Genomic DNA, 25,744 nt, shown 5'->3' with positions numbered 1-25,744 from the left:
GATTACAGCTGCCTGCCCTGAGAATTTTTTTTCTTTTAAACTCTAATAAAATGGACTTAAAGTTTCTGTTGATTCAGTGGTGGATTCTTTAACTAATGGGACTAATAACCTCCAAGGTGGACCTTGATCCATATCCTCACATACCCTTTGCTGTTATCTACAATCTGTTATTTGACTGTGAGTCTCCTTAGACAGCTCTGTAAACTACATACCACAGGGGCCTGCCTATTTTGAAGGCTGTAGATGTAGCCTTTTCCTGAGAACCAGAGGTGTATCCATATGGTGCTTGCCATTCACCCTCACAATGTTGCTTGAGCCTCAAATGACTCTGTAGATGCAGGCTCTCCACATGGGAAATTCCATGCTGTGCTCAACTGTGGACCAAGACCCTTTTTTCCAATATACTTTTTTTTAAAGAACAAAATCACCTGCCCCACTCAGCTTTACTTTGGACACAATGAATGTGATGGGAAAACCTACCCTTTGTCGCAGTTAATAAGACTGCTAGTAACACCCCCAAGGAAATAAGGAAAATGAAAGGTGATTGCCCATTCTCGGGAAAGAAAGCACAAATGAAACTATATGCAATCTAACCTAGTCTTCATTGGGAACACCATTCAGGGTTTAGTTGTGTCCTGAAGGCTTGACATACAAGTATCACTCACAGAAGTATCACTCACTAAATAAGGTCATGGATTGTAGATACCCCTAGTAAACATCACACACACACACTGCATTTTATTAACTTTGTTGTAAAGCTTGCTGGATAATTTAAGAACTATAATTGGGTTTTCTTTAGGGATGGATGAAGCTGGGGCTGAAGGCAGCAGCCATTTCTACCCACATAATCAGCCTCTGTGACAGGTCTGAATTGGGGAATTAAAGTGGCCTTTCAGCCTGAAACTCACGATTCTATGCCAATAGCTGCAGGCTATTATAATAGTTGGAAAAAAGAGATTTTTCTTTTCCTAATAGCATCTATGCTACAGCAGGTGGCCCAATGTAATTTCTCAGTCAAGCACACACATAAGCTAGCCAGTTATCCAAGTTGGCTATTCCTGGAGACTGGCTGGCTGGCATACTCCATCATTAACCAGGGATACCATCTTGGCTCTCTTGCCTTATGCAAATCCCATTGGTTATGTGACTTCTAGTCCCAGTGTCTACTGATGATGTCAGTCACATTTCTACTAAAATTACTACCGAATCCAGTCCTTGGACTGTCTGAGGTCTTAGCTATCCTGGGTATCTTTAACCAAATTGCTTCCCAGAGCCTGGATCACAATGGTATCTCATGTTTTGGTTCATCCAAGAGTAAATGGACAACTTTCATGCCATACAATATTTTTTTTTCTATTGGCCCTAAACACCTTTCTTCCAGGAGTGACAAAAGAGGGGTGAATGAAGATGACAGAAATGGTCCTTTTTTCTTTCAGAAGAGCCATAGTGAGAAAAATGGCAAATATGAATGCTCGGTCCTCTTCTCTAAGATTCAGATCTAGAGATTAGAGACTCCCTACTTTGATGGACTTCTCCTAGCACAATAAAGAATGTTCTGGAGAAGATGGAACTGACTCAGTCATTTGTTGCTTACAGTTGGAAGCATTCTTACTCAAAGTCACTCTTCAGCCAAGAGAAGAACACACAGTTAGGTGAAAGGAAAGCAGGGAGGTCCTGCCAAGGGTTTCCCATGGAACTCCAAGTTGTTCAGGGCAACATAGTTGGGGAAAAGGATTGTGTTTCAGAAGTATGTCAGCTTCCTATAACAATGATGGCTATGTCCATAGTAACAGTTAGTGTGCTTGTATATCAGAACAAACTTCAATTAACATTGCACAGAGAAGCTAATTGGTTGCTGCAAACTATAGCTGCCCCCCTACAAAGTTAATTTACACAAAAACTCAAAAGCTTATTTCTTGTAATCATAAACAAGGTGATTTTTATATATCCCATGAAAATATGTCTACTTAGCATATATATATATGTGTATATATATATGTATATGTATACACACACACATTTGACATAGTTTTACTTCTGGTGATTGAAGTACACAAAGCTATTTTTAAGGTTTTCACAATTAGACAATTATTATTTCAAGGAGGCATTACAATACAGGAGAGAGAGGGAGAGAAAGAGAAGGAGGGACTTAATATCTTTGAAAACCATATCTAAAGGAAAAGAAGTTATTCAAAATGACAAAATTTCCTAAGTATTTTCACCATCAAAGCAGCAAGCCCTGTACCATGTAGCCTCACCCTTCATGTGAAGCCGAGACAAGAACTACTGTCCATGTCCATCCCTAGTCTTCCTGTTTTATGAGTGCCTCCTGGGACAGCCAATGGAACCAGCAGTGATGGTTCTAATGTCTATCTCATTTTCAGATTGATGCCTAGCTCAATAAAAAATAGCCACATACACTCGTCCTTCCCAATCCTTCACTTAGAAAAGGGACATAAATATTTCACATTACTAAAGCAAAGTGTCTTTTCTAAGTCATTTAACTTCAAGACAGCTCCCACCGCAAGTATCATTTTTGACCTTTAAGCAGCCAAGAATACATGACAAAGCTGAGAAATAAGACACTCACTGAAGACATCAGTGTGAATGACAAGACATGTCCTCAAGATATATGCATCTTCTTATGAGTTATTGATTGGACCCAAAGCTTATAAATCTTGTGTAGAAAATAGGGATGCTCATGTGTCTAACAAATCAATGTCAGGGTCCATTTGCCAATCTCTACACTTTATACAATGACAAACACCAGTAAACCATTACACCATCATCCCTGTTAGATATGACAGTCTATGAGAAATGAACAAGTCTGAAGTTCATGCTGTCATTCTTCATTACCTAACTGATTTTCATGCTTTCTAGTTATGAAAAATGAATTATAATAAATTATGCTCTTAGTGACATCTTTAATGTGAATATTTAAAAACCAAGTGTCAAGTAGTTAAAATATTTGCTCAGCCAACTAGATGCCTCTATGGTCGTCCTTCAAGAGTATTCACACATCCAGATTCCAGAAGGCTAAGCAGGTGACATAACTGAGCACAGCCACATGGAGTCAGAGTCTGCCCCCCACTAAAATGTCTCCCTTCATACAACTGAGCGAGAAGTAGAGTACATGTGTCAAAGATTATAATTTTGTTTTCCTATGTCTGAATTCCCATAGTTAAGTGTTTATATCACTTAAGTATGCTGAGAGTAGATGTCTAGGAGATACTTACAACAGCTAAAATTCACTGTAAACTGAACCAAAGTGTGCCCTATTGCTGGGCTCCCCAATACCTTAGCTACTATTTCTATTGTGAGGTATTTCAAATGTGAACCTGACTTTCAAAAAAGTGTTAATATGCATGCAATTAGAGGTGTCAGTTTTCACTGCCACAGGGCCTCCGCACTCTACCCTCATATCCCTTGGCTGTTTTTAAGAATATAGGTCCAGTTCTCTTACCAATATTTGTTGAGTATAGAGAATAAAGAAATATCCCCCAGTCTCAGTGTCAACCAAGGCAGAAGCAGAGCTTGCTGACTCAGAAATGACTGAAGTCTCAGAAAGGGGTCATCAGAAGACATTCCCCTGCCTCAATATCAACCAATTGGGGAATAGAGCTTTCTGTCTCAGAAATATAACTGAGATGTCAGAGATGGGTCATCAGGAGGTTTAACCTACCCCATGTCTAGTCTGACTGTGGATCTTATTCAGAGGTACAACAGCCATGCTCTGTCTTGCTAGAGGCTAATAGCAGGGAGAGGACAAACTGTGGCTGAGCCTTCATGTAATGGTCTCTCCCCAGGAGCATCAGCAGAGCCTGGATGCCAGGATGGGCTTCCTCAGGTTTCCTTTCCTTGTCCTCTCTCCAATCACATCCATAGGAACAGCTTCTCTATGATGCAAACCTAATGAAAGTTTTTTTCAAAGATTATGACCCAGGGTTTCCAAGTAGCATTTTATCTGTCACCCGTGCAGAAGAGCTCAGCCCTGTCTCTAGGAGCCTGAGCCTAGTATGGAGCTTCTGTGGACTCCGGGGTTAAACTGTTGCTCTTTCTGAAAATTTCCATGGGTGGGAGCTCTCAAACTACCTTTTTACAGAGATTGAATATCAGATATCCTACCTATTATATAATTACATTATGATTACAGTATCAAATAATAGTTATGAAGTAGTAATGAAATAATTTTATGGTTGGGGGTCACTACACCATGAGGAACTGTATTAAAGGGCCTCAGCATTAGGAAGGGTGAGAGCCACTGACTTAAATTCAGAGGACTTGTGGTCTTGTCCCTTAATTGTCCAGCTCTCTGTTTATAATTGCCATGAGAACCTCACTCCTGAACACATTACTTAAGACCTTTGAGAAACAAGTGCTCTGCTCAGACCAAAGTCAGATCAGATGGTTCTGTGAGGTGAGACTCTCATTCAAGATGGTGAGGTTCTTCCCCAAAGGGGCAAACACCATGGTGTCTATAAAGGAACTGATACACAGGCTAGACATGCAGGTAGAGGACATACGGAATCCTGATAGCTGGCCCAATGTGCACCATCCACAGGTGAAACATCTTGGGCAAAATCCCAGAAGTGTAGGAGGGAAACAACTTGCAGAGGGCTTCAAATCTCAACCACTTCACATGTAGAGTTCATTACATATAGGTACCTTCTTTAATCATGTATGTGCCATGCAAGGTTCTTAGATCCACAGACAGGTAGACCAGGCTACCTTCTGGTAATCATCCTCATCCCAGCAAAACAATCACAGCACCCAGAATCTTAAAAGACTCCATACAAATGCTGCCCAAACTGCATAGGAAGGAAGTCATACCTTTCTATGTCCTTGTCCTCTCAAAAGGGAAACTGTTAGTATTTTTAAAAGGCTTCTTTTCAACAGCACAGAGCTGCAGAAGACTTAAGCCTTTAGTCAAAAATGATTTGCATAGCAACACTTTATGGAAGAACTTTAAATATGAGGTTAAATTCTTTTTAATGATTCTTTTTTGGTAAGCAGTCCCTATACCTGTTATTTTATATTTCTGCTGGAAGGAAACTCTTAGTAAACAGTTCATGTCCTTTGTGAATTCTGATGGTCAAGTCACATTGCAGGATCTAATAAACGAGTCATCATAAAATCTGATTTTAAAAGGACTAGGCATGGTGGCACACACCTTTGATCCCAGCACCTAGGAGGCATACACATGTTTATCTCTGTAAGAACAAATCCAATGTAGTCTATGTATTGAGAGCCTGTCTCAAAGGAGGAGATTCACTGGTAAAATGGATTATTATGTGAAGGCATTCGCCGTTGTTATGACTTGTGACCTGAGCGCTAGCTCTGAGACACACATAGTGGAAGGAGAACAACGACCCCTGCAAGTTGTCCTTTGACCTCCATGTACGTGCAATAGCATATGTGCCTCCCTAACAATAAATACAAAAAGAATGTGGATTTTACAAAATGGTTTATTTATTCTAACTTTACGTGCATGAGTGTTTTGAGCGCATGCATATCTGTGCATCACAAGTGTTCAGTGTCCGAGGAGTTCAGAAGAGTGCTACTTGAACTAGAGTTACAGACAGTTGTGTGCTGCCATGTGGGTGCTTGGACATGAACCTGGGTTCTCTGCAAGACCAGCCAGTGCTCTTGAACACTCTCTCTCTCTCTCTTTCTCTCTCTCTCTCTCTCTCTCTCTCTCTCACACACACACACATACACACACATAGAAACACACACACAGACACACACACATACTCACACACAGAGACAGAGACACAGACACAGACACAGACACACACACACACACATACACACACACAATCTTGCCAGAAGCCAGAGATTTCAGTAGTGTTTAAACCAAAGCCTTTGTTTCTGCCCTTGGGTAGAGGTCAGATATGCTAGAATGGAGGTCTGGGTTTGCCTTTTTAAAATGAATATCCTTTCCTAGAAGCTACGTGTGAGGGTATGACAGAAAACTCTAGTCTAGATATTATTGGCTTCCAGTAAACACCTTTAGAATTGGATTCTGGTCAAAAGAATCAATTCTCCTTCTGGCTCTATGTCTGGAAATACTACATTCTGATTTGCTCCCAAGATAAAGCAGTATGTTCCACTGTCTTCCCCAATAGCCATGAAACTAAACTCATAAGAGTCAATTTATCTGGGCCGATTAGTTACTGATGAAGAGAAAAACTCCTCAGAAAGGTTGGTTCACATAGACCTATGCTAAGGAGATGATGGAAATAATTATTTACTTAATGAGGTGATGTACCCATTCTGAGAAGTCCCTCCTTTGGTGATATTACTGATGGACCCACTTCTAGCTACATCTGAAAAACTGGTCTTCTTCTTTTCTGAGTTACTCAAAGCATGGGCTTTTTCTTTTTAAATGTTCTTCTCTTTCACAACCTGGGTCTGCTTTGACTGGTACTATGAATGTTCTCATTTTATCTTTGAGGCTACTCTCAGATTACCATGTGGTTGATTTAAAGATGATAGCTTTCCTCTCTCTTTTTCCCTCTTCCTGGCAGTGCTTGCTCTTTGCCTGCTCAGTTGTTTCTGTTTTAAACATCAATACAATTATCACTGAACTTCCTTCAGAGTCCCTTTCACAATTATTATTAAGAGTGAGAATCGGTAGCAATGCATATCCTAGTAAGAGCACCAGTGGAAGGGGAAGCCCTGGGTCCTGCTAAGACTGAACCCCCAGTGAACTAGACTGGTGGGGGGAGGGCGGCAATGGGGGGAGGGTTGGGAGGGGACCACCCATAAGGAAGGGGAGGGGGGAGGGGGATGTTTGCCCGGATACCGGGAAAGGGAATAACACTTGAAATGTATATAAGAAATACTCAAGTTAATAAAAAATATATATATATATATATAAAAAAAAGAGTGAGAATCTAAACAGGGAACTAGAATTTTCCCTACAAACTGATCCTTTACCAAAGTCCAAAAAGGAACACAGTATGAAACCAAATGCTGTCAAGATACGACAGACAACATCTACGTTAGCACCTGCACTGGCAGGATTGGAGAGACAGGCTGTATTGTCTGCAATGAGTAGAGACTAAAATAGACTTCATTTAATGAGCAGTCAAGAGCATAAAACCAAACCTAATAAAGAAGAACCCCACATAGCAGAGACTTCCCTAAAGTGCACAGGCAGTAGAATACATGTCCTTTAGTACTGGGGAGGAAACATTACCAAGTCCAGTATTCACATGCCACATTGGGAACCAGCATGAACCAGGTACTACTCAAACATGGGGCAGCTATGGAATGGTCACCACTCTCCCACACTATTCCTTCTGGTACAATCTTTATTAAACCTGTGCACAGGCGATTGATTCTAGAGTTTGAGAAGACCCAGGGTATCTGTTGGCTTAGTCTAGTTCTCATGCAGTACAAAATAAAACAGAACAAAACAATACAAAAAAAAAAATAAAAACTAACCAAAATTTCAAACACTTAAAGTAAGACACTTTTCCACTGGCACGCCAGTTCTTAATCTTGGAGTCACTCATGGGTCCCAGGCTCATCCAACAGCCATGACAAGGAACTACTGACAAGTCCTTCCCAAAGGACTCTTAGGGTACCAGCAAAGCATATCTTTATACTTGGTCACCCAGGAGCTGTGAACTTGAGTCCTGCTGGCAATAGCACTAATGCCCTCTACACATGGGAAAGATTTAAGTGAAATCCACCTCATTCTAAGAAAGTCAACCATAGCTGGGTGATAGACACAGCTCTTCCATGATCTGAGTTCTACAAGAATCCCTAAAGGAGAGGGTAAAGGATATCTCCCTCTTTTTTTCCTGACCAGATTCCTCTTTTCAGAGACCCCAATTCTGAAAGTCTGTGTTAATATTTTATATACCAATGTAAGGAACACCACCAGATAGCCAACCTTAAATGCCAGTGTGACATTGTGATAAAATGTCAAAGCCCTGTTTCTGAGGACTGTTTATAAAACAAAAGGGAAACAAATGATTGAACCATGAGCATTTTCAACTTCATCTGATTTAACAATATTTGGAGGAAGGCCAGCAAAATGACTTCAGGTATAATAAAAACGCTGAGCTTTCTGACAATTGAAAGGTGATTTGGGATAAACTGAGGGGAACTTTTCTCAGGGATTTTGTGTTTGGATGAATGAGAGAAGAGAATGCTGTGCTTCCAAACTGCTTCTTTTTTCCTGAGTGTGGTGGTTTGAATAAGGATCTCCCCCATGGTTTCATAAATTTGAGTATTTAGTCACCAGGGAGTAGAACTGTTTGAAAGGATTATAAGGACCAGGAAGTGTGGCCTTGTTGGAATAGATATGGCATTATTAGAGGAAGTGTGTTACTGGGGGTGGATTTTGAGGCTCCAAAAGCCCATGCCAGGTCCAGTCATGCTCTTTCTTCCTCCTGCCTGTGGACCAGGATGTAGAGCTATTTCTCTAGTGCCATGTCTGCCTCTGTGTTACCATGCTTTGTGCCATGATGACAATGGACAAAACCTCTGAAACTGAAAGAAAGCCCCAACTAAATGCCTTCTTTATAAGAATTTCCTTGGCAATGTCTCTTTACAGCAATATAACAGGGACTAAGACATTAATATACCTTGCAAGGTTCAAACAGAGTGGAGGGCATGATGCTGAGCAGAGAGAAGGCACAAATGCCTGGGGCTTCCTATGTTACCTTTGATATTGGTGGACTGTTCTGCGCTAGTCCATGTCCTAAAGGGCTATAAGGGATAACTGATGAAAGAGAAGGCCTTGTGACTGGAGTTGTATGATGACAAGGCTAAGAGCAGGGTCAGCACAAGGTCTTTATGTGGCTTATCACTTCTCTGTGTTCTTAGCCCCATGTTTCAGGACACTAAAGATTTCACCACAAGTCAGAGTCCAACTTACTTTGGGAACAGATTTGGCTGCATGAGGCTTTAACCAATCAGGGAGTTCTAGGATTAAACACATTATAAGAAGCATCTGTAATTCTCTTCATTTTGTTGCTTACCTTGGTAACTGAGTTTAAATCCTTGTCGGTTCTGTGAGTGGTCACTATAGAAGCGGATGAGGGTTTCATGTGTGGTGCTCAGCAGTGACGCAGGCAGGTCAGGGCCACTGAACTGTCCCATCATTGGACTACTGTGGTAAGGGCCATTCTGGATCTCCAGGTAGTCATGGTTGGCTTCAGTTGAGAAATTCAGAAATTGGATATGTGCGCCTATGAGAAAATATGCAATCTTCAGAAAGTTCATGATAATGTATCCAAAATCATGGATGAATAGAGGGAATATCACTTTGTTTCTGAAAGAAAAGGGAATGTGGTAGAGGAAATGCTGTATCTTTGAAGACATACCTTAGATTAACTCTCTGTGATGTTTGTCTGCACAATGCATATCCATAAGTCAATTTCTGCTATGCATAAGTACTGCTAGCACCATATTACAGAGAAGGACAGACATCATTCTTAGAATGGCACCTTCACTCCATCAATTATTATAACAAAAACACAAGATTCTCCTCATACATGGCATGTTAATCATGGTTTTATCAGAAGAGAAACTCAAACTTAAAATAAAACCTAACCTATGAACATTAGTAATAAAATAAGAGAAAATTTTCTTTAATGTCCTTTCCCCCTTCCCATAATATGGTTCTAGAGATCAAACCCAGGGTGTCCTAGATATTAGACCAATACTTGATTTTCATGGTAAAGATTTTTTATGTTGAAAAGTTAAATCCGGTGCTTACATGAGCTATTCTAACTAAGGTTAGATACAAAGGAAATGGCAAATCTCCAAGGAAGAGGCTCATAAAAAGTCAGGTAAGGGAAGGGCTTTGAATGGGAGGTAAGGAAGGAGTTGTGGATAATAAAGAAATAAAGAATTCTATAAATTTAATGTCTTTCAAAGAAAACTTGCAGGAAGGACACACATCAAACTATTGTCCTTCTAGTTAACTTAGCATAGGCCAACTACCCTGCCAGAATTCTCTTTGCCAACTTCTTTTGAAATCACTGAGTCAATGCTTCATGTCATCTCAATTTTATTGGCGAGCGCAGAGGTTCAGCAGCATCAGTTATGTCCAGTGTCCCAGAAGGAAGGTTGCAGTGAGCCAGTTCAGATTAACAATGTCCTTGCTTCCTGCCGATTATCATGATGCAAGCTAGAGCAGAGCCAACCATTGCCCAATGCCTCAAGTGCATTCTGCTACTTCTTGGAGAAAATGAGTTTGTGTTAAACATGTTGAACTTGGCTCAATGAAGGAAGAGTGAGAGAAACTGCCTTGTGTGAAATTTTAGAAAGAGGCCAAGGGGACAAAAGTTAGAAGGGAAAGAAATATCTTCAATTAGTAAGCCAAACTTTGGATTTTTTTTTTTTTTTATTAAGTGTGGACTTCGTCTTCTATTATCTTGGCAGATACACAACTTTCTCATTGGGAGGCTGGTAAGGGATGTCCAATCTGTTGTTCTGGGATAAAACAATTGAGAAGAAATTCAAAGACCGCAGCCACATCAAGGGCCAACTATATGGAAGATGGCCAACTTCAAAACAGCAGAGGGTGGAGAAAAGGTGGCTCTTCACTCGCAAGGAATTAAGCTTGAAAAGTGGAATGGCAATTATAACATTGTGAGCAAAATTACCATTTTAAGAGGGATAAAATATCCGGCTCTATATCACACTACCTAATACCTATCAGCAAATGAAACCAAGCTTGGCTCTAATCTGTCTTAAAGTGGGATTGTATCATTATCTAATTTCTAACAAACCCCCTCCAGTTTGACATTACAAAGCTCAACTGAAGGGATTAGAACAAATACAGTCTAGTCATCCTTTTATTATCTCATAGAATATTCTAAAACTTTATGGATATAGCAAGAGAGCCAATCTAAGAGTGTATCTCTGCCGAAATTTACACAGCACTCTTTCATCTGGCTGCAGTTAGGCTTTGAAGATCAAGTGCAAGTACAGAGTCCACTGCATGAAGGATTTGCTTTCTGACTTTGACACAGCTTTAAATAGTAATGTGACCCCAACTTTGGAGCAGAGCACTCATTTTTAGCTGACAGAAGTTATGAGTGTTAACTTCTCTTCCCTGTGTGTAGCAAACATTATAAAGGACCTTTTATACTTTGCTTTCTATATCAGATGGCCCATTTTATAATTTAGGATATCATTTTCTGACATTATACAGTAGCTGTACATAAGGAAAGGGATTATAAAAACAAAACAAACAAAATACAAAAGAATATCTAGGTGACATTTCTCTTAACTGCATCTTTTCACATAATCAGGAAATGAGACCCAGAGATTTTAAGTAGATTCTACTTTACCAAAGCAGAACACACAGCAGCATGAATCATTGCAAAGGGAGAAAATTAGTCCTCAAATGTGGGGGAGATCACTGCTGAGACAGAGAACATTTAAATGGTTGTTGATGCCTAGTATAGGCCAGACATGAAAGGTACAAAAGGGAAAAGTCATAATTCTATATAATACACAATTCTAACCTGAGAGTTTCTTACGGGTTTATAAAATCATCTTGAAGAACAGCAAAGACAAGAAGTTTCAATGAAGAAATTATGGGTATGAAAGGGCACTCCAGGAACCCATGATTATTGAATGAAAATTCTAGTGTTAGCAGGGAGCTACCTACCTATATGTTCTTGGCTTAAGGAGGCCGCTGAGGTCTAATGGGCCATGGTTTTAGGATGCATACCAGAACTAGATGGGAAGTTGGCACTGTGGCAAACCCTTGCATATTTTATCTTCAGGACATAGGGACATCAGGCTGTGACTGAACTAAAAACTTCCTTCTTGCTGACTAGCTTTCACAGTACTGGAGAGTACCATGTGAGTTGTTGGGGGAGAACAGTCACTAACTGTCCTGTTAGACTATGAGCCTGCATTCTATAGTAGGAATATGACAGTCAAGGTAGACCTTCTCGTTCCATCGTGGCCCAACTGTCATGGATATCAATTGTTTTCCAATTGGATCGAAGGCCTATTCCATAGAAGGGAATTTAGATCTGGTACTGTGAATAAGGCCTAAGAAGTCATACCCTTCGGTATAGCAGCAACTGCTACTGTTGTGTTAAATGGATGTGATTTGTCTGTCAAGCTGCCTTCTAATCATTTGTGTTTGTACACAAATAATACTATTGCTGTTAGTTTCAATTATTCATGGAAGGGAACTTTTTTTTTTTAATAAAAGATGTCACCTGGTCAAACTCCTGAACTAAATGGCTATTGATGTGATATAGCCGCCTAATAATCAGGCATCTAAATCATCCAATCATCCAATCCCAAGACACCCAGAAAAGAACAAGAAGATATAAAACAGAGAGGAAGGGGTACAGTGTTGTTCTCTGAATTAAAAATACACTTTCCTCTATGGAGGTGCAAGACTATTTAAGACTCTTGAAGTAAATGAAATTTATAAGGCTCTAGAAGTCCACAAAACTCAGACATCTCAGGAAGTTCCTGAAATTACAAGATTCACACCGACTCTTCACAAGCTTATATATAAGTAGTAAGAACTTCTGTAGAAAGGAGGGCTCTGAGTTTCCAAGCTCTCTGTAACTTGTGTAAAGAACTCCAAGAATTGTTGTCCATTTTATGCTGGGACTTTTTGAGACATAGTTTCTTTTGAGACATCTACACATCTCTAAGTAACCCCTCAATCTTATTCCTATACGTGATCCCAACAACTCATTGATTCACTAAGGTGGACTTGGGTAAAACAGTTTCTTTGACTTGCTATTGGTGCCTTATCTACAGTGAAATAAAGTGAGATGTCTTCCAACGAAAAGCCACTTAACTCCTTGAGACCTTTGTTCTTCTCCCTGGCCTTTGTCATTTGACTTATTTATGACCTTGAAAAAGTCCTCGATCAAGACTCCACATGCTGGCTCTCTTGGACGACCCACCCAGCCCTCCTCTTACCTTTCTCGCTAATCAAATGCTAGCTGACAACAACTTCTGTCATGTGCCTGCTCAAGTCAGGCAGGGCCTTCATCCCACTGCATAGCCACAGTGTTCTCTAACGAGCAAGTTGGCCAGTTATGTCTTCTCTAGAACTGTCTCGCTCTATAATGCTATCATAGTCACAGTTCTTCAAGGAAAATGCTTTGAAATCTCTATGACCTTTCTGGACAATGGTTTATGTACAGCTATTGGTCATTCCTCCTCTATATACTAAGTGTTTGATATCTTCTAGGTGCCCAGTTACTACCACTTGGGATTTCCATTGAGTCCCTCCCTAGGTGCACATACAGTGTGGCTGTCGAAGAAAGAGAGCAGCTGGAGGCCAGATGAGGGTTTACAGTGAGAAGGAAGGCACAAGGTGAGGTAAGGCTGACGGGGGGGGAGAATAAGAGACTTATTCTTTGACAAATTTCATGTGCTTTGGAAGTCAGGGCAAAACAAGATTCTAGTGTTTATAACAACACCACAAATTTTGTAAACAGACACCCCAAAAGTCTGAAAGTTAATAGCTAAATACATCTTAAAATTTCATAAACCAATAACCAACATATTATATGACTAAAAAGCTAATAAGATGCTATATATCCAAACTTATGTGTTATATAGCATTTAGTATGTGTCACGACATGAAGAAAGTCCTAAAAACTGCAACCAAAAGTCACCACTCCCGAATCTCAGAGACAGATGAGACTAGGCGGAGATGTAAATGAGGAGACTGATAACTTATGGATGCCCTGTCACGGCATCATTCAGCTAGTTAAATTTTCCTTGAAGAGAACCACATGGTTGAATGAATTTTTAAGGTTTCTGCTCTGCTCTCAATGTTCTTCTGTTAAAGCTCTCCTTAAATCTGAAATCTACTTCCAATTAAACACACAGATCAATGTTTCACCACAATCACTCACGGTGACCATGCCAGGTGGAATGACTCCTGACCCACTCACCATAGCCAATGGGCAGGGATATCTTCCAGGTGCAGTCCAGGTTGTTGGGGTATGACCCTGGGAAGCCTGGGCTCAGGATCACTCCACTCATGCTGGTCAGTGTCCCACCACAGGTGGCTGTTAAAAAGACCACAGGAAACATGTAGAGCTTTGTGCTTAGCAAGAATACCTAATTTAACCCAGCTTAATGGGCCACACTGTTGAAGAGACAACTCAAGGACCTGGGGTAGTATCTAGCAACAGCCTGTCATGTAGGGCATCGGTGCTAGTTATCCAGGGGTCCGACTTCCCTCCTCACTGTGGGATATTTGAGAATCATGATCCTTCTTGACTTGCCTTCTGGCAGTATAGCCTCTTAGCAAAGGCCAGCTGATTTAACAGTGCATTTAAAATAGGCATCAGGTTGACTTTGGCTTTACAGCTCCCATTTGTGGTAGTATTGTTACCTATCTATGAACTATTCATTTACACTCCTACTGTATGTAAACGAATGCTCCTACTGTATGTAAACTGATGAGTGCCATCCCCAAAGCCCCACAGCAGTCATAAAGGCTGGGGGTTCAGATGGCCCTCATCTGACAGATGGAAGAAATAAAGCCAATGAGACTAAATAATTGTTCTGAAGAGTCACAACTGGGATAGACCCTTTGTTCTCCAGTGTGCTTCAGTTCTGTCTGGTTTTAGGGCCCCAGTGTCCTTAGCGGCTTTAGTCCTTGGAGTATCTTTAAATGGAGAATATAGCTTTCTGCAACCCCTTATTCCATAAAATTCCACATCATGAGATAGTAAGTCTTTATCAAAATTGTGCATATGCTGTGCTACTGTGTCTAATATTTGCCAATAAAGAAACAGGGCAGATTTTATAACAATATAACATCTGTTTGCATTAGCCACAGGGCTGATTCACCGGAACCCCTTGGGTTTGATCATTAATGACCAAATAAAGAGACAATTTCTAAGCACCCAGCTGTTTTCAGAAGCCTCTACCAGAAAGCATGCACAGTAGTTTTTTTTTTAATTTTCAAATTATTTTCAATCATCAAGGTTTGATAAACACCAAAGGCCAATTTCATGTGAGAAAATATTTACAAGGCAATCATTGTGACTGTGGTTAGTTGCTTAAGACAGGCCATTGAAACTTGAGTTTCAACATTCTCCATGTTCAAGAACTAACTTTATATCTTCTAATGATATGATTCTAGACACCAGCTCAGAAAACATCAGCACGTCTGTAACTTAGAGAGCGGCATAGCAGGGAGCTGTCAGTGGGTGAGACTCATGTGTAAAGTGTACACTCCGCTTACACGTCATTCCTGGGCCTGCACTGGACTAAAAACATGCCAGGATGGGGATAAACCAAAGCATATCTCAACACAGGACCCTCTAGCCGCAAGGAAGGTTGATATGAGGGAGGACATAACCAGAAATTGGGAAATAGCCACAAAGACAGGAGGATGAATATCCAGTGATAGCAATGTTTCTATGAAGCCCTTTCTGATTTTGAGTGTGACCAAAATAAAGCAATGTCATAAAGTATGGGCATCTGTTATTGAACCTCAATCCATCAGAAGAAGATTGACATGGCCGTCATTAACAAGACCTAGCCAAGCAGGAATGACAAGTGCCATCCTCAGAGTTCTTATCCATCCTGGACACAGGACAGGGACAGTGTGTTGCATCTCAATTGTAGGGCTGTCATAAAGGTGAAGGCAGGTACAGGATAGAATGAGGCCTGTCATTGGATGAGAAGGAATGATGGGTGGAGAAAAATTTGAGGGAAGAGGAGGAGACTGGAACAGAAGGAGATGGGAGATTGAAGGAGAGAGGAGAGAAGCCGAGGAGAAAACATGGAGGCTGACGTTAAGATTCCCCTCTGTGTGTTTACAGGTTGTTTTGAATATTCTTAAGGGATGGATACGTAGAGGGCCTTGTATGTTTAGGTGGGCAATTATATCTTATCAACTGGATCAGAGGTTCTTGTGTTGTGTGTTCTTTCATGTAGTGATTTAAGAGTAAGAGAGTGCACGGTGGCTAGAGGCACTGGGCCGCCATGGAATTGGGATGTGTGTTTCTGGCAAGATATCTACCAGATATCTTGGGACACTGTGATGCCAGATCTAGAGGGGATAAAAGACAGCCTTTTAATATAATTTTACAACAACATCCCATGAGCATCTAAATACTAGGCACAGGATAACTTCCTGGTGATGTGAGAACTACCAGCACAGTTCGGCCTTGTACTTATAAAAAAATCTAGCTGACTGATATCAAACCAGAACTCCCTAAGGATGTGAGCCCCATGTACCTTACTTTGTTGTATTCAGGGAATCCCATTGCCAGTGAGCCACTAAAAAAGTAATTATGCATATGAGTATTTTGGCTGGACATATGTCTGTGTGCAGTGTATGTACTTGAAATGTATGGTAGAGGCCAGAAGTGGGTGCTAAGAACTGAACTCAGGTCCTTTCAATGAGCAGCCAGTGCTCTTGACCACTGAGCCATCTCTCCAGTTCCAGGCTTACTCTGTTCCATAATGGCCAGGCTGAAGCTACTTCTAAGACATGGTTTCTTAGACACCATTGCCCCAACCAGCTCCTGCTTATCTTTTCTCGTGCTGTCATCTAATGCTCAGCAAGCAGGCTGTGTGGGGAGCCATCAACAGATTCTGTGCTTCAAAATGATGCTTGATCCTTGATACATGACTTCAGGGACTTTGCATTTTTCTAAATATATACATATATATATGTATATATATGTATATATGTAAATTTATATATATATAAAATTTTGTGCAGATTCCTCATGCTCCAGCACAAATAGATGCATTTTTATTCTAAGTCACACGTCACACACTGTTGAAAACCCCACAATGCAAAAGTCTGCAGTTCTGCCAGCCCCTGTATGAACTTTAATTCTGCTTGGGGCCCTGGCAAGCTGCCTGTCCCTCCAGGACTTTATGTGATATTAAGAACAGTCAGCATTACTTAAGCTCTGAGAACAGAGCTGGGTCTTCAATGAGTTCTAGAAAGTGGCTTATGTACCTTGACTCCATTAGTTCAGTGGTTATAAAGGATTAGTACACGGTGTTTCCAGGAAACCAGTGAGTTAAACATTATCTCTCTACTGATTCCTACCTTCCTTGGCTCAGATAAACCTGGAGCTAACAGTTACAAACTGCTTTGATTTCTTCATGGCTCATTACTGTTGTGTGGGAGTTCTGACACTGGGGAATTTCTCTGTATGCCTTGCCCCAAACTATAGAAGTTGATATAACTTCAGTATTTGCTAATACATATAAAAATCATCATTAAAGTACATGTAAAAGTCATATATCTTGCTAATCTAAGTTAGTTATTCAAATTCAAACAAAACATTTTCTTATGAAGCACAGAGCAAACATAATAGCTCTCATCTGAATATGTCTGCTAGGAGTCTGTTCCACTTCAGAGTTGAAAGAATCAAAATCACTCTCCGTGGAAAATGGTAGCTTACAAGAAGATGGGTGATCTATGTAAAGAAGGCTCCTTGACATCCTTCTGCTGCTTCTTACAGACCAAGGCTGGGATACAAACCTCCATTTAACACAAGGAGGTTTTTGTGTGGAAGGCATGTTAATAGAGAAACTTATGTATGTGTGTCACAATAAAATACCGTCCTCTGCGGAAGAGCGCGCCCTTGAAGGAGAACACAATGGTGACTACAGACGGGAGTTATTTTTCAGTTCAAGGACGCTGTAGAGCATTGAGTTTTGTTTGTTCTCCACATTTGGGGCCATACATTAGCCTCCGTATGGAGTCTCATTTGCCAGTTAAACTGAATATTTCTCAAACGCATTGCATAGCTAAGACTTGTTTGAGAAGCAGGGATATAGCATGCTAATGAAACACACAACACTCATCATCTTGTTGACTTTGGGGGACCAACATGGTGTACCACCATCGTCCTCGACAACATGAATCCTGAAACAGAGACCAGCCCAGAGGATATGTCACAGCATTTAAAGCTGTTCAATCCATGGACACAGATAGCCCTTTCTCCTTAACGCAGTCTCAGATAATATGGGTTGTCTGAGTGGGGTACTGGCGTCAGAGATTTGAGTGTGACAACAGCTGAGGCCATTGTGGAAAGACCTTACAGACTCAGGAAGTGTCAGCGAGCTTTTGCCATAGCAAGCCAGGATCTTACAGAGCCACTGATATAGCTCTCATTCTAGATAGGCAGTCTGATGAACATGGTGATGACTCAGACACAACTGTTGTCAAAGTTCCCTGGGTTGTCGGAGGATAACGTAATGATGCAAATGATACTAAAACCTCACAAAAAACCCAGCTAGCCCAGGCACAAGGGGCAGAAGCTAAGGCGGGAATCTGATAGGTAATGCTAATGTTTACCCCCAAACTCAAGAGCAGCCGGCTCCCCTTATACTGTCTGGCTGCAATGTATGGAAAATTCAAAAGTCATGCTTAAAAACTGCATTATAAACACCTCAAGAACATTTTACGTAAGGATAGATTTAGTGCTGCTGGGTTTGTTGTTGACCATAGTCTCGGTCATACCAGCTGCCCAGTGAACTAGAAGAGGTAGGGGCAATTAGAAAAGTGAGCAGGTTTTAGGGCAAAGACCGGAGGAAAAGAAAGTAGACACTGGGTCAGCATGCTATGCAGGTCAGAGGTGTAACCTACATGCTGGACAAGCTGGTCCTATGGCTCTGGTGCGGGGCTAGCTATCCTGCTGTTTGCACCGGGATGCTTTGAGCCTCAGGCATAGCTTCCCCAACAACCCCACTCAACAGGCAGTGCTTCTCCTGTGCTAATAAGGGTGTCTACATAGCTGTCACTGGACCCTTCAGTGTGGAATACAAACAGAGGGGTTTCTGGAGAGCCAATGACTTGCTTGTAATTCTGAGCTTTGCTTCAGCAAACGCGCCTTTCCTGAGGCTAACAGCATGTTCAGAAAAGCCGTCCAGCCTGTCAGTGCTGTTCCTATCTTCCTTCATAAATTAATAAATTGGGATTTTGACATGGACTTTCAAATTGTTTGGCGCCTTGAGCTGGGGGTCCCGGAGCTTCTCTGTGTAGCCTGATCCGTAGCCCCTCCAAGAGCTGAACTACTGAATTCCACAGGGAGGAGGAGCTCGTTGTATGCCTATGACAGTGCTTGTGCCTGTATGAATGGGCTCTCTTATAATGTGTGCTTTGAGTGGGAGATGGAAGGGCATTCATCAAAGCAAGCTGGCTGGATGACGGCCACTCAGCAAGCCTGTTCGAGTGTACTTACCAATGCACAGAGGGGAAGGATAGTTCCAGCGACGTACAGTTCCCGGCATACAAGAAATGTGTGAGCGGCCCTGTCGAAAAATCAAACCATGAAGCGTGTTTATTACAGCAGAGTATTTAGGAATGAAATGTGTAGGAATATCTAACCTTCTTTGTCTCTTTAAAAACTGTGAATCCAACTCTTGTAAACGAGTCTCATTTGGAAATGTCAATTAACACTGACAAGATCCCTTTTACTAACAAAATCTTGACTACCTAAAAAGGCAGCATTTTGGCTAATTTTTCATCATGCCAAGGGGGACAAACATAATCAGACAAAGTATGACTCATTTCCCAAGCAGCAGCTATGCCTCAGTATTTGGCTGGAGAGTTGGGGTGATTGGGGACAAATAGTAGGGGCCAGGAGGATAATGTACTAGAATTTGTTGCTAGCCCATTTTGGGGTAACTTTCCTGACTATGCAGAAGCCACAAATTCATCCTTACTCAAACCTTTGCAGTGTAACAGACAGGTAGTTCAGTATGCCCTGCCTTGTGGGAGGCAGCTTCTTGTCTGTAGTGAAATCAGTCCTTACAACTCAGGGTCTTGTGATCCTCAAAACAGAGCGCTGTGCAAAACTTGGTCTTCTAAAGGCCAAGCAGCAGTGGAGAGAGATTTGTGGGGATGTACTATGCTGAACTCTCGCTTAAGAGAAAGCTTTGGATCAGTGGTTTTCAACCTTCCTCAAACCATGACCCGTTAATACAGTTCTTCATGGTATGGTGACTCCCAACCACAAAATTTTTCTTGTTGACTCTTCATACTTGTAATTTCTCTACTGTTATGAATCCTAATATAAATATCTGATAAGTGGATGGTCATAGGGGACTCGTGTGAAAGGGTCATTTAACCCCAAAGGGTCATGGCCCAGAGGTTGAGAACAAGTGCTCCTCAAGCATCCTTCAGTGACATTCTGCTTTAGTTTTCCCTTCCTCTCATTGCCTCTGTCTATTCTTCTCATTATACATTTTCTCTACTACCTAAAAGTGGCATTAAGCAGACTTGGGGAAAACTATACACATGGGACTCAGGAATCCTAAATTTCCACGTATGGCCAGGCCTGAGCTGATTATTCTGTTTAAATTCTTATTGGAATTTTAAAAATAGTTCTCAAGGAAATATATGTTTGTTTCTTAGCTTTGTTCATCAAATGTAAGCTAAGCTCCTGTCTTTACTGTAATGCTTGGGTTTGAGTCAAGGTTTTGCTCTGCTGCCCCTGCTAACCTCAAACTCAAATCCCCTTACCTTGGTCTTCCAAAGTGTTAGGACTAAAAGCATGTGCCAGCACATCCAGTTGAAAGTATGTGTTTTTCAAGAAGACAATCTGATGCCAAAGTATATGTGTTTATGTATCCTGTGGCCCATTAAATTGTATTTAATAAATTTCTTCCTGAATTATGGTTAAGCATAAAGTGCAAAAGCCTTTAAAGATATTTATTGAAGACTGCCAGTAAAATGGTCATTTGTCACAAATCAGAGTATATTCTGCTATGGACAGTACCATAAACAATTTGGATGAGTGATTTCAAATAAAATTTGTGTAATAGATCAAATACAAAATGGGATCCTGAAGATTTTATTTTCAAGGTTTTATCCTAAGAGGAATTTTAGGATTTAAGAGCATGAAAGCACAACTATGTTGGCTGGGTCTTCAGATATTCAGGATTTATTAGCAGCCCATGGTGCTAGCACAAAGGTGTATGGCCATTATTCTCTCTCTGTATCATCTATGTTTTTTTGAGAACTGCATTATGAACAGTGATCTGCAGGACAGTGTATGTTTTATGTGTGAAGGGTAATTAGTATGTTATTAGTGTGGTAATTAGTAGGTAATTAGTATGTTAGTGAAGTCATGTTGGCAATAAAATCTACTAAGCATCCATTTCTGTTCTTGGGGATATTAACATTGCCCAAGTTCTAGGCTCAATGATGTTCATAGTAAAGACAGTGTCTTGGCTTACATTTGAAGAACAGATCTAAGAAGCAATCTCATAAGACTTCATTGGCTACTACATTGGCTAGTATGTACAGGAAGAGCATCAATCCCATGTTTAGGAAATCCTTATTTGAAAGAGGATTTATTCTCCAAGGTCTTAAACTATCACCAAGAAAGAAAGCTAACTGAAGCTGCAAGATCATTTTCTCAACAAACACCCATTCAGAGCCTGCCCCACATGTGGCCCATTCATATACAGCCACCAAACTAGATAAGATGGATGAAACAAAGAAGTGCAGGCCGACAGGAACCGGATGTAGAACTCTCCTGAGAGACACAGCCAGAATACAGCAAATACATAGGCAAATGCCAGCAGCAAACCACTGAACTGAGAACGGGACCCCCGTTGCAGGATTCAGAGAAAGGACTGGAAGAGCTTGAAGGGGCTCGAGACCCCATATGTACAACAATGCCAAGCAACCAGAGCTTCCAGGGACTAAGCCACTACCTAAAGACTATACATGGACTGACCCTGGACTCTGACCTCATAGGTAGCAATGAATAGCCTAGTAAGAGCACCAGTGGAAGGGGAAGCCCTTGGTCCTGCCAAGACTGAATCCCCAGTGAATGTGATTGTTGGGGGGAGGGTGTTAATGGGGGGAGGATGGGGAGGGGAAACCATATAAAAGGGAAGGGGGATGTTGTCCTGGGAACCAGGAAGGGCAATAACAATTGAAATGTAAATAAGAAATACTCAAGTTAATAAAGATAAAAAAACAACAGAGGAGACAGTGCTGAGATGGGGATGTCATGGGCAAAAGGCAGACTGCATTGATGAAGCCTTAGTCAGTTATAACAAAAATCAATGAGAACAGGCCAAACAAAAAGCAAATGGAAGTGTTCCAATGTTCCTTTGCATGTGGAACTCATGATCTAGGACAGAGGATTCTCTGTATTGTAATAAGTACAAGTACAATACTTGTCTTAAGAACCACCTTGGTTGGTCTTCCCATGCCTGGTTAAGCATGCATTTCTATCATAGAGCTGCAGAATGCTGTGGAGAAACTCAAATTCTACAACCCACTGCATACAGAGTTCATATGGTTAATGCTCTACCAGGCAAGATCTAAAGGCTGTGAGCTATAGTCTGGCCTTCATGAAAGTGATACATGTAATTACTTGTTTATATAACAATAACATTTCTTTATAATGATAAAATCTATATGTTCCATGTACTGAAGCATGTGGCAGATTTAATAGACATTTCCTCCAATCATAGAACTCATAGGTCATGCCACAGGGTCTGTGGGGACTGATGTAAGGTCTTATATCATGACCTAGCCTTCACTCAGTGCTGTACTCTGGTACTCAGTGTAGTTCTTTATCCCATATATGTGGAGAGACTACTTTTATTCAGTGTCATTATTCCATTGCATAGTATCTCACCACTTGATTCTTACTCAAGCTGTTCAGTGAAGTTAGGGGCAGAGCATAGCCCAGAGATAGCATTTAAGAAGACATCACATTAAAATCCTATTACAAACCTGTGAGAAATTGCTCTGAGACATGAATTTCATGAAGAATACACACATGAGTATGGTCAGCACTGACTACTGCTGTTTGTAGCACATGGTTAGAACAGGAAACAGTTAACGGAAACAGCATTCATGTTGCTGTTCATGCATCTATAGTGTGTGCATGGAGATGTCTACATGATTTTGTTAAACAACTGTAAAAACGTAGCAAGAGTCTCCAGCATTTCTTGAAGAAAACATTGAATGTTTCATTTTGGGGGAATGACTGAGGTATCAAGTGGCAATTCACTGAAGGGAGTCATGGGCAATGCAAATGAGCCACAGTACAATGCTGGACAGCATCTCCCATCCCTAGGAGGCTTCTAGATCCTCGGATACCTCCTTGGTCCTTGGTTTTTCTCTGCGTGACTAAGGAAAGAGCAGACAATTTTGAAATAAAATAATCATTAAGAAAATAAAACGGGGCAGTTTGCTGAGGTGCTCCAGCAGGTAAAAGGTGATTCCTTTGGTGACGTTTTGACAATGTCCATGGAGAGCTCACGTGCAGACCAAGGGCAACAAGGCAAACTGACTGCACAAACATGACTTAGAGCACAAATATCGGGTATGAACACTGTCAATGGCCATGCTGAGCCTCCCTCACAGTCCCAGAAGGATGCCTACCTGCAAGGTGTACCCAGGCTCGCACTGGAAGGACAGCACATCGTTCACCATATAGCGGTCTCCTATCTTGATGCCGTTGCTCGGGAGAGCAGGTTCCTGGCACGCAGCCAGACCCACCGCTAGAAGGACACAAAGACAGATGCTGGGAATCAGGAGACGTCAGCAACCCTCCTATTATCAGTAGAGAGAGCTTTGCTTCCCATTGCTTCCTACAGAAGCAAACGAAGTTTTCATCCTTCCTCTTGCTGTTTGACCAAAAGGCTTTAAATAACATTAGATCAGAGTTGCAAGCTAATTCTTATGCAGTACCCCAATTCATTTCCATCACGGATAGATTGTCATTAGATAAACATTTGTCAGTTCCACATTTAGCATAATGAACCCAATTTTAATACTGGCACAACCAAACAACTGTTTCCTGCTGCAGGAAAACTCTGGAATTGTGTTCTCTTATCCTTCTTTCTTGGGCATTTTGAAAACTTTACAAGTCTGTCAATGTAGAAATTGCTTTTCTCTAGGAAAAGACACATGAGAACAAATTCATTCTCCTCTTTCACTGTTCCCTATCCTCATCAACAAGAATCTCATAGCTGGTTTAGTCTTAGATTAACAGGACCAATATTTATGTAAAGTGTTGTATCCTGGTCCTTTTCTTAGATTGTAACTCCCTCCATTTAAGGAACTTAAAAATTGCAATAGAAGTTTATCATATACTATTGAAGTCCAGACCAAAATATCAGGATAATTAACTCAAAGTCGCCATATCTTTCTGTAAAGAGAAAATACACAAGAATTGTCTTCCATAGAATAAAATGTACTTTTTTTATTGAGTTTTTAAGATGGGTACATTCATAATGATAGATCATATGGAACATAGACAATGGTAATTGTGTGAGTTTAAGTAACACTCTACTTTTATAGTCAAAACATGACTGAGTATAAAGGCTGGCTTTCTTTCTTCCAGTGTTCCAAGAAAGAGAAGGCCTTCTCTAGGTGAGACTGGTGCTATTTCATGTAATGCTGTATTTTTACTCTTGCTCTGAAACTTGACCTGAATATATCATGTAACATATAAAGGAGGCTTGGATGGTGATGGTGCTAGTTATTTCAGAGGTCGATAGTCTTGGTCCAGTAGGGTCATCCCCCATTGAGCATCCCTGAATTGAGAGAGCACCATCTGTCTTCCCTCCTGCAGAGCTATCGACATTGTGCCAGCTGTATTGCATCATCCCTTAGGACTTCACACATACTAATTAATACATAAGCAATAACAAAGCAAGGATGAGCTTGAATGTCAGCAGCAGTAGCAACAGGTGCCTGGCTCCACCTGGGGCTCACTCACGTGAGCACTGTGTCTGGTTCCTCAACTCTAGACATGGATGTTTTAAAAAGTACAGATGCTATCAAAGGAGGTGCTGGATGTGCTTAGTATAGCCACAGATAAGATAGTCTTTTTGTTGATCCTCAGGAGAGCCTTTGAGATGATGACCAATCGAAAACCTAGGAGAAGTCTTTGGCTGGTCTAGCTGCACTGGTAGGTGGTACAGCTTCTACAAGATACCAGAGACTTTTCTCTATTCAGTGAATTTGAAGCTACAAGCCATGCCTCCTAGACCATCCAGAGATCTGTGACTTTCTCTTTTCCTTATCCTGAGAGGAGGACAGAGTTGAAGAGCCATTTCTTCCTAGTGGGTGGAGTTGCCCATCTTAGTCCCTGCTTCTAAATTTGGGCTCATACATGGGCTTGTTGACTCGCTTCACATCACAGAACACAGCTATCCCATATGACAGAAATGACTCTAAGTTAAGTCATAAATTTTTCTTAAGTTGAAATAGATTTCTCCCTAAATAGCTGTTTTTAAAGTATGAAGCACAATTTGCAATAACCAGCAATATGTTGTATTTCTAACACAGATTTTCAACCCATTTAAGGCTTTTCGTAGAAAATAAAACTACTAATCATAAAATGAATAATCACACAAGAGATCACAACTGCATTTAGAACCCACGTTCTAAAGATTAGCTAGACCATCATGGATTCATGCAGCTTTACTTTTGAAATTTCACTCAAAAATATAATAAAATACCACAGATAAATACATAATTAAAGATTGGAATACTAGGAAGTAAATTTATGATGATTTTACTACAGCGTTGTTTTGGAATAATTTATGTTTTCAAAAGTCAGGGCTAAGAACAAAGTTTTCAATAACACAGAATACTCCAAATGAAATAGAAAAATTTGCCGTGGTTAAATTGGTAAAGATATATTGATATTAAAATGATAATGAGTAATATCAGACCTCAATAGCTGAGTTGCCTCCCTTTCTGCATGCTGTATGTTTTTCCTTTTAATATAGTTTTATTATACATTGA

General features: G+C 40.8%; 2 protein-coding genes across 2 annotated transcripts in view; both read right to left on the bottom strand.

Annotated features, from left to right (window-relative positions):
* Erich1 (glutamate-rich 1) overlaps positions 1–25,744 on the bottom strand; it is a gene marked incomplete at its 5' end in the record, with an annotated part of 52,793,804 nt that overhangs the window by 1,866,108 nt on the left and 50,901,952 nt on the right.
* Positions 1–25,744, bottom strand: part of Csmd1 (CUB and Sushi multiple domains 1) — a 1,600,021-nt gene that overhangs the window by 114,814 nt on the left and 1,459,463 nt on the right. For both annotated transcript variants that reach the window (XM_087588866.1, NM_001037327.2), the window contains exons 38-41: positions 23,369–23,487; positions 19,197–19,266; positions 13,920–14,036; positions 9,000–9,209 (exon numbers count right to left, since the gene is read on the bottom strand). In XM_087588866.1, the coding sequence (XP_087444992.1) occupies positions 9,000–9,209; positions 13,920–14,036; positions 19,197–19,266; positions 23,369–23,487 (516 nt within the window). The remainder of the gene's footprint in view (positions 1–8,999; positions 9,210–13,919; positions 14,037–19,196; positions 19,267–23,368; positions 23,488–25,744) is intronic.

Source organism: Rattus norvegicus, chromosome 16 (genome assembly GCF_021556685.1).
Source record: "Rattus norvegicus strain SHRSP/BbbUtx chromosome 16, alternate assembly SHRSP_T2T, whole genome shotgun sequence".
NCBI lineage: Eukaryota > Metazoa > Chordata > Mammalia > Rodentia > Muridae > Rattus > Rattus norvegicus.
This window is presented reverse-complemented; position numbering and strand designations above follow the sequence as displayed.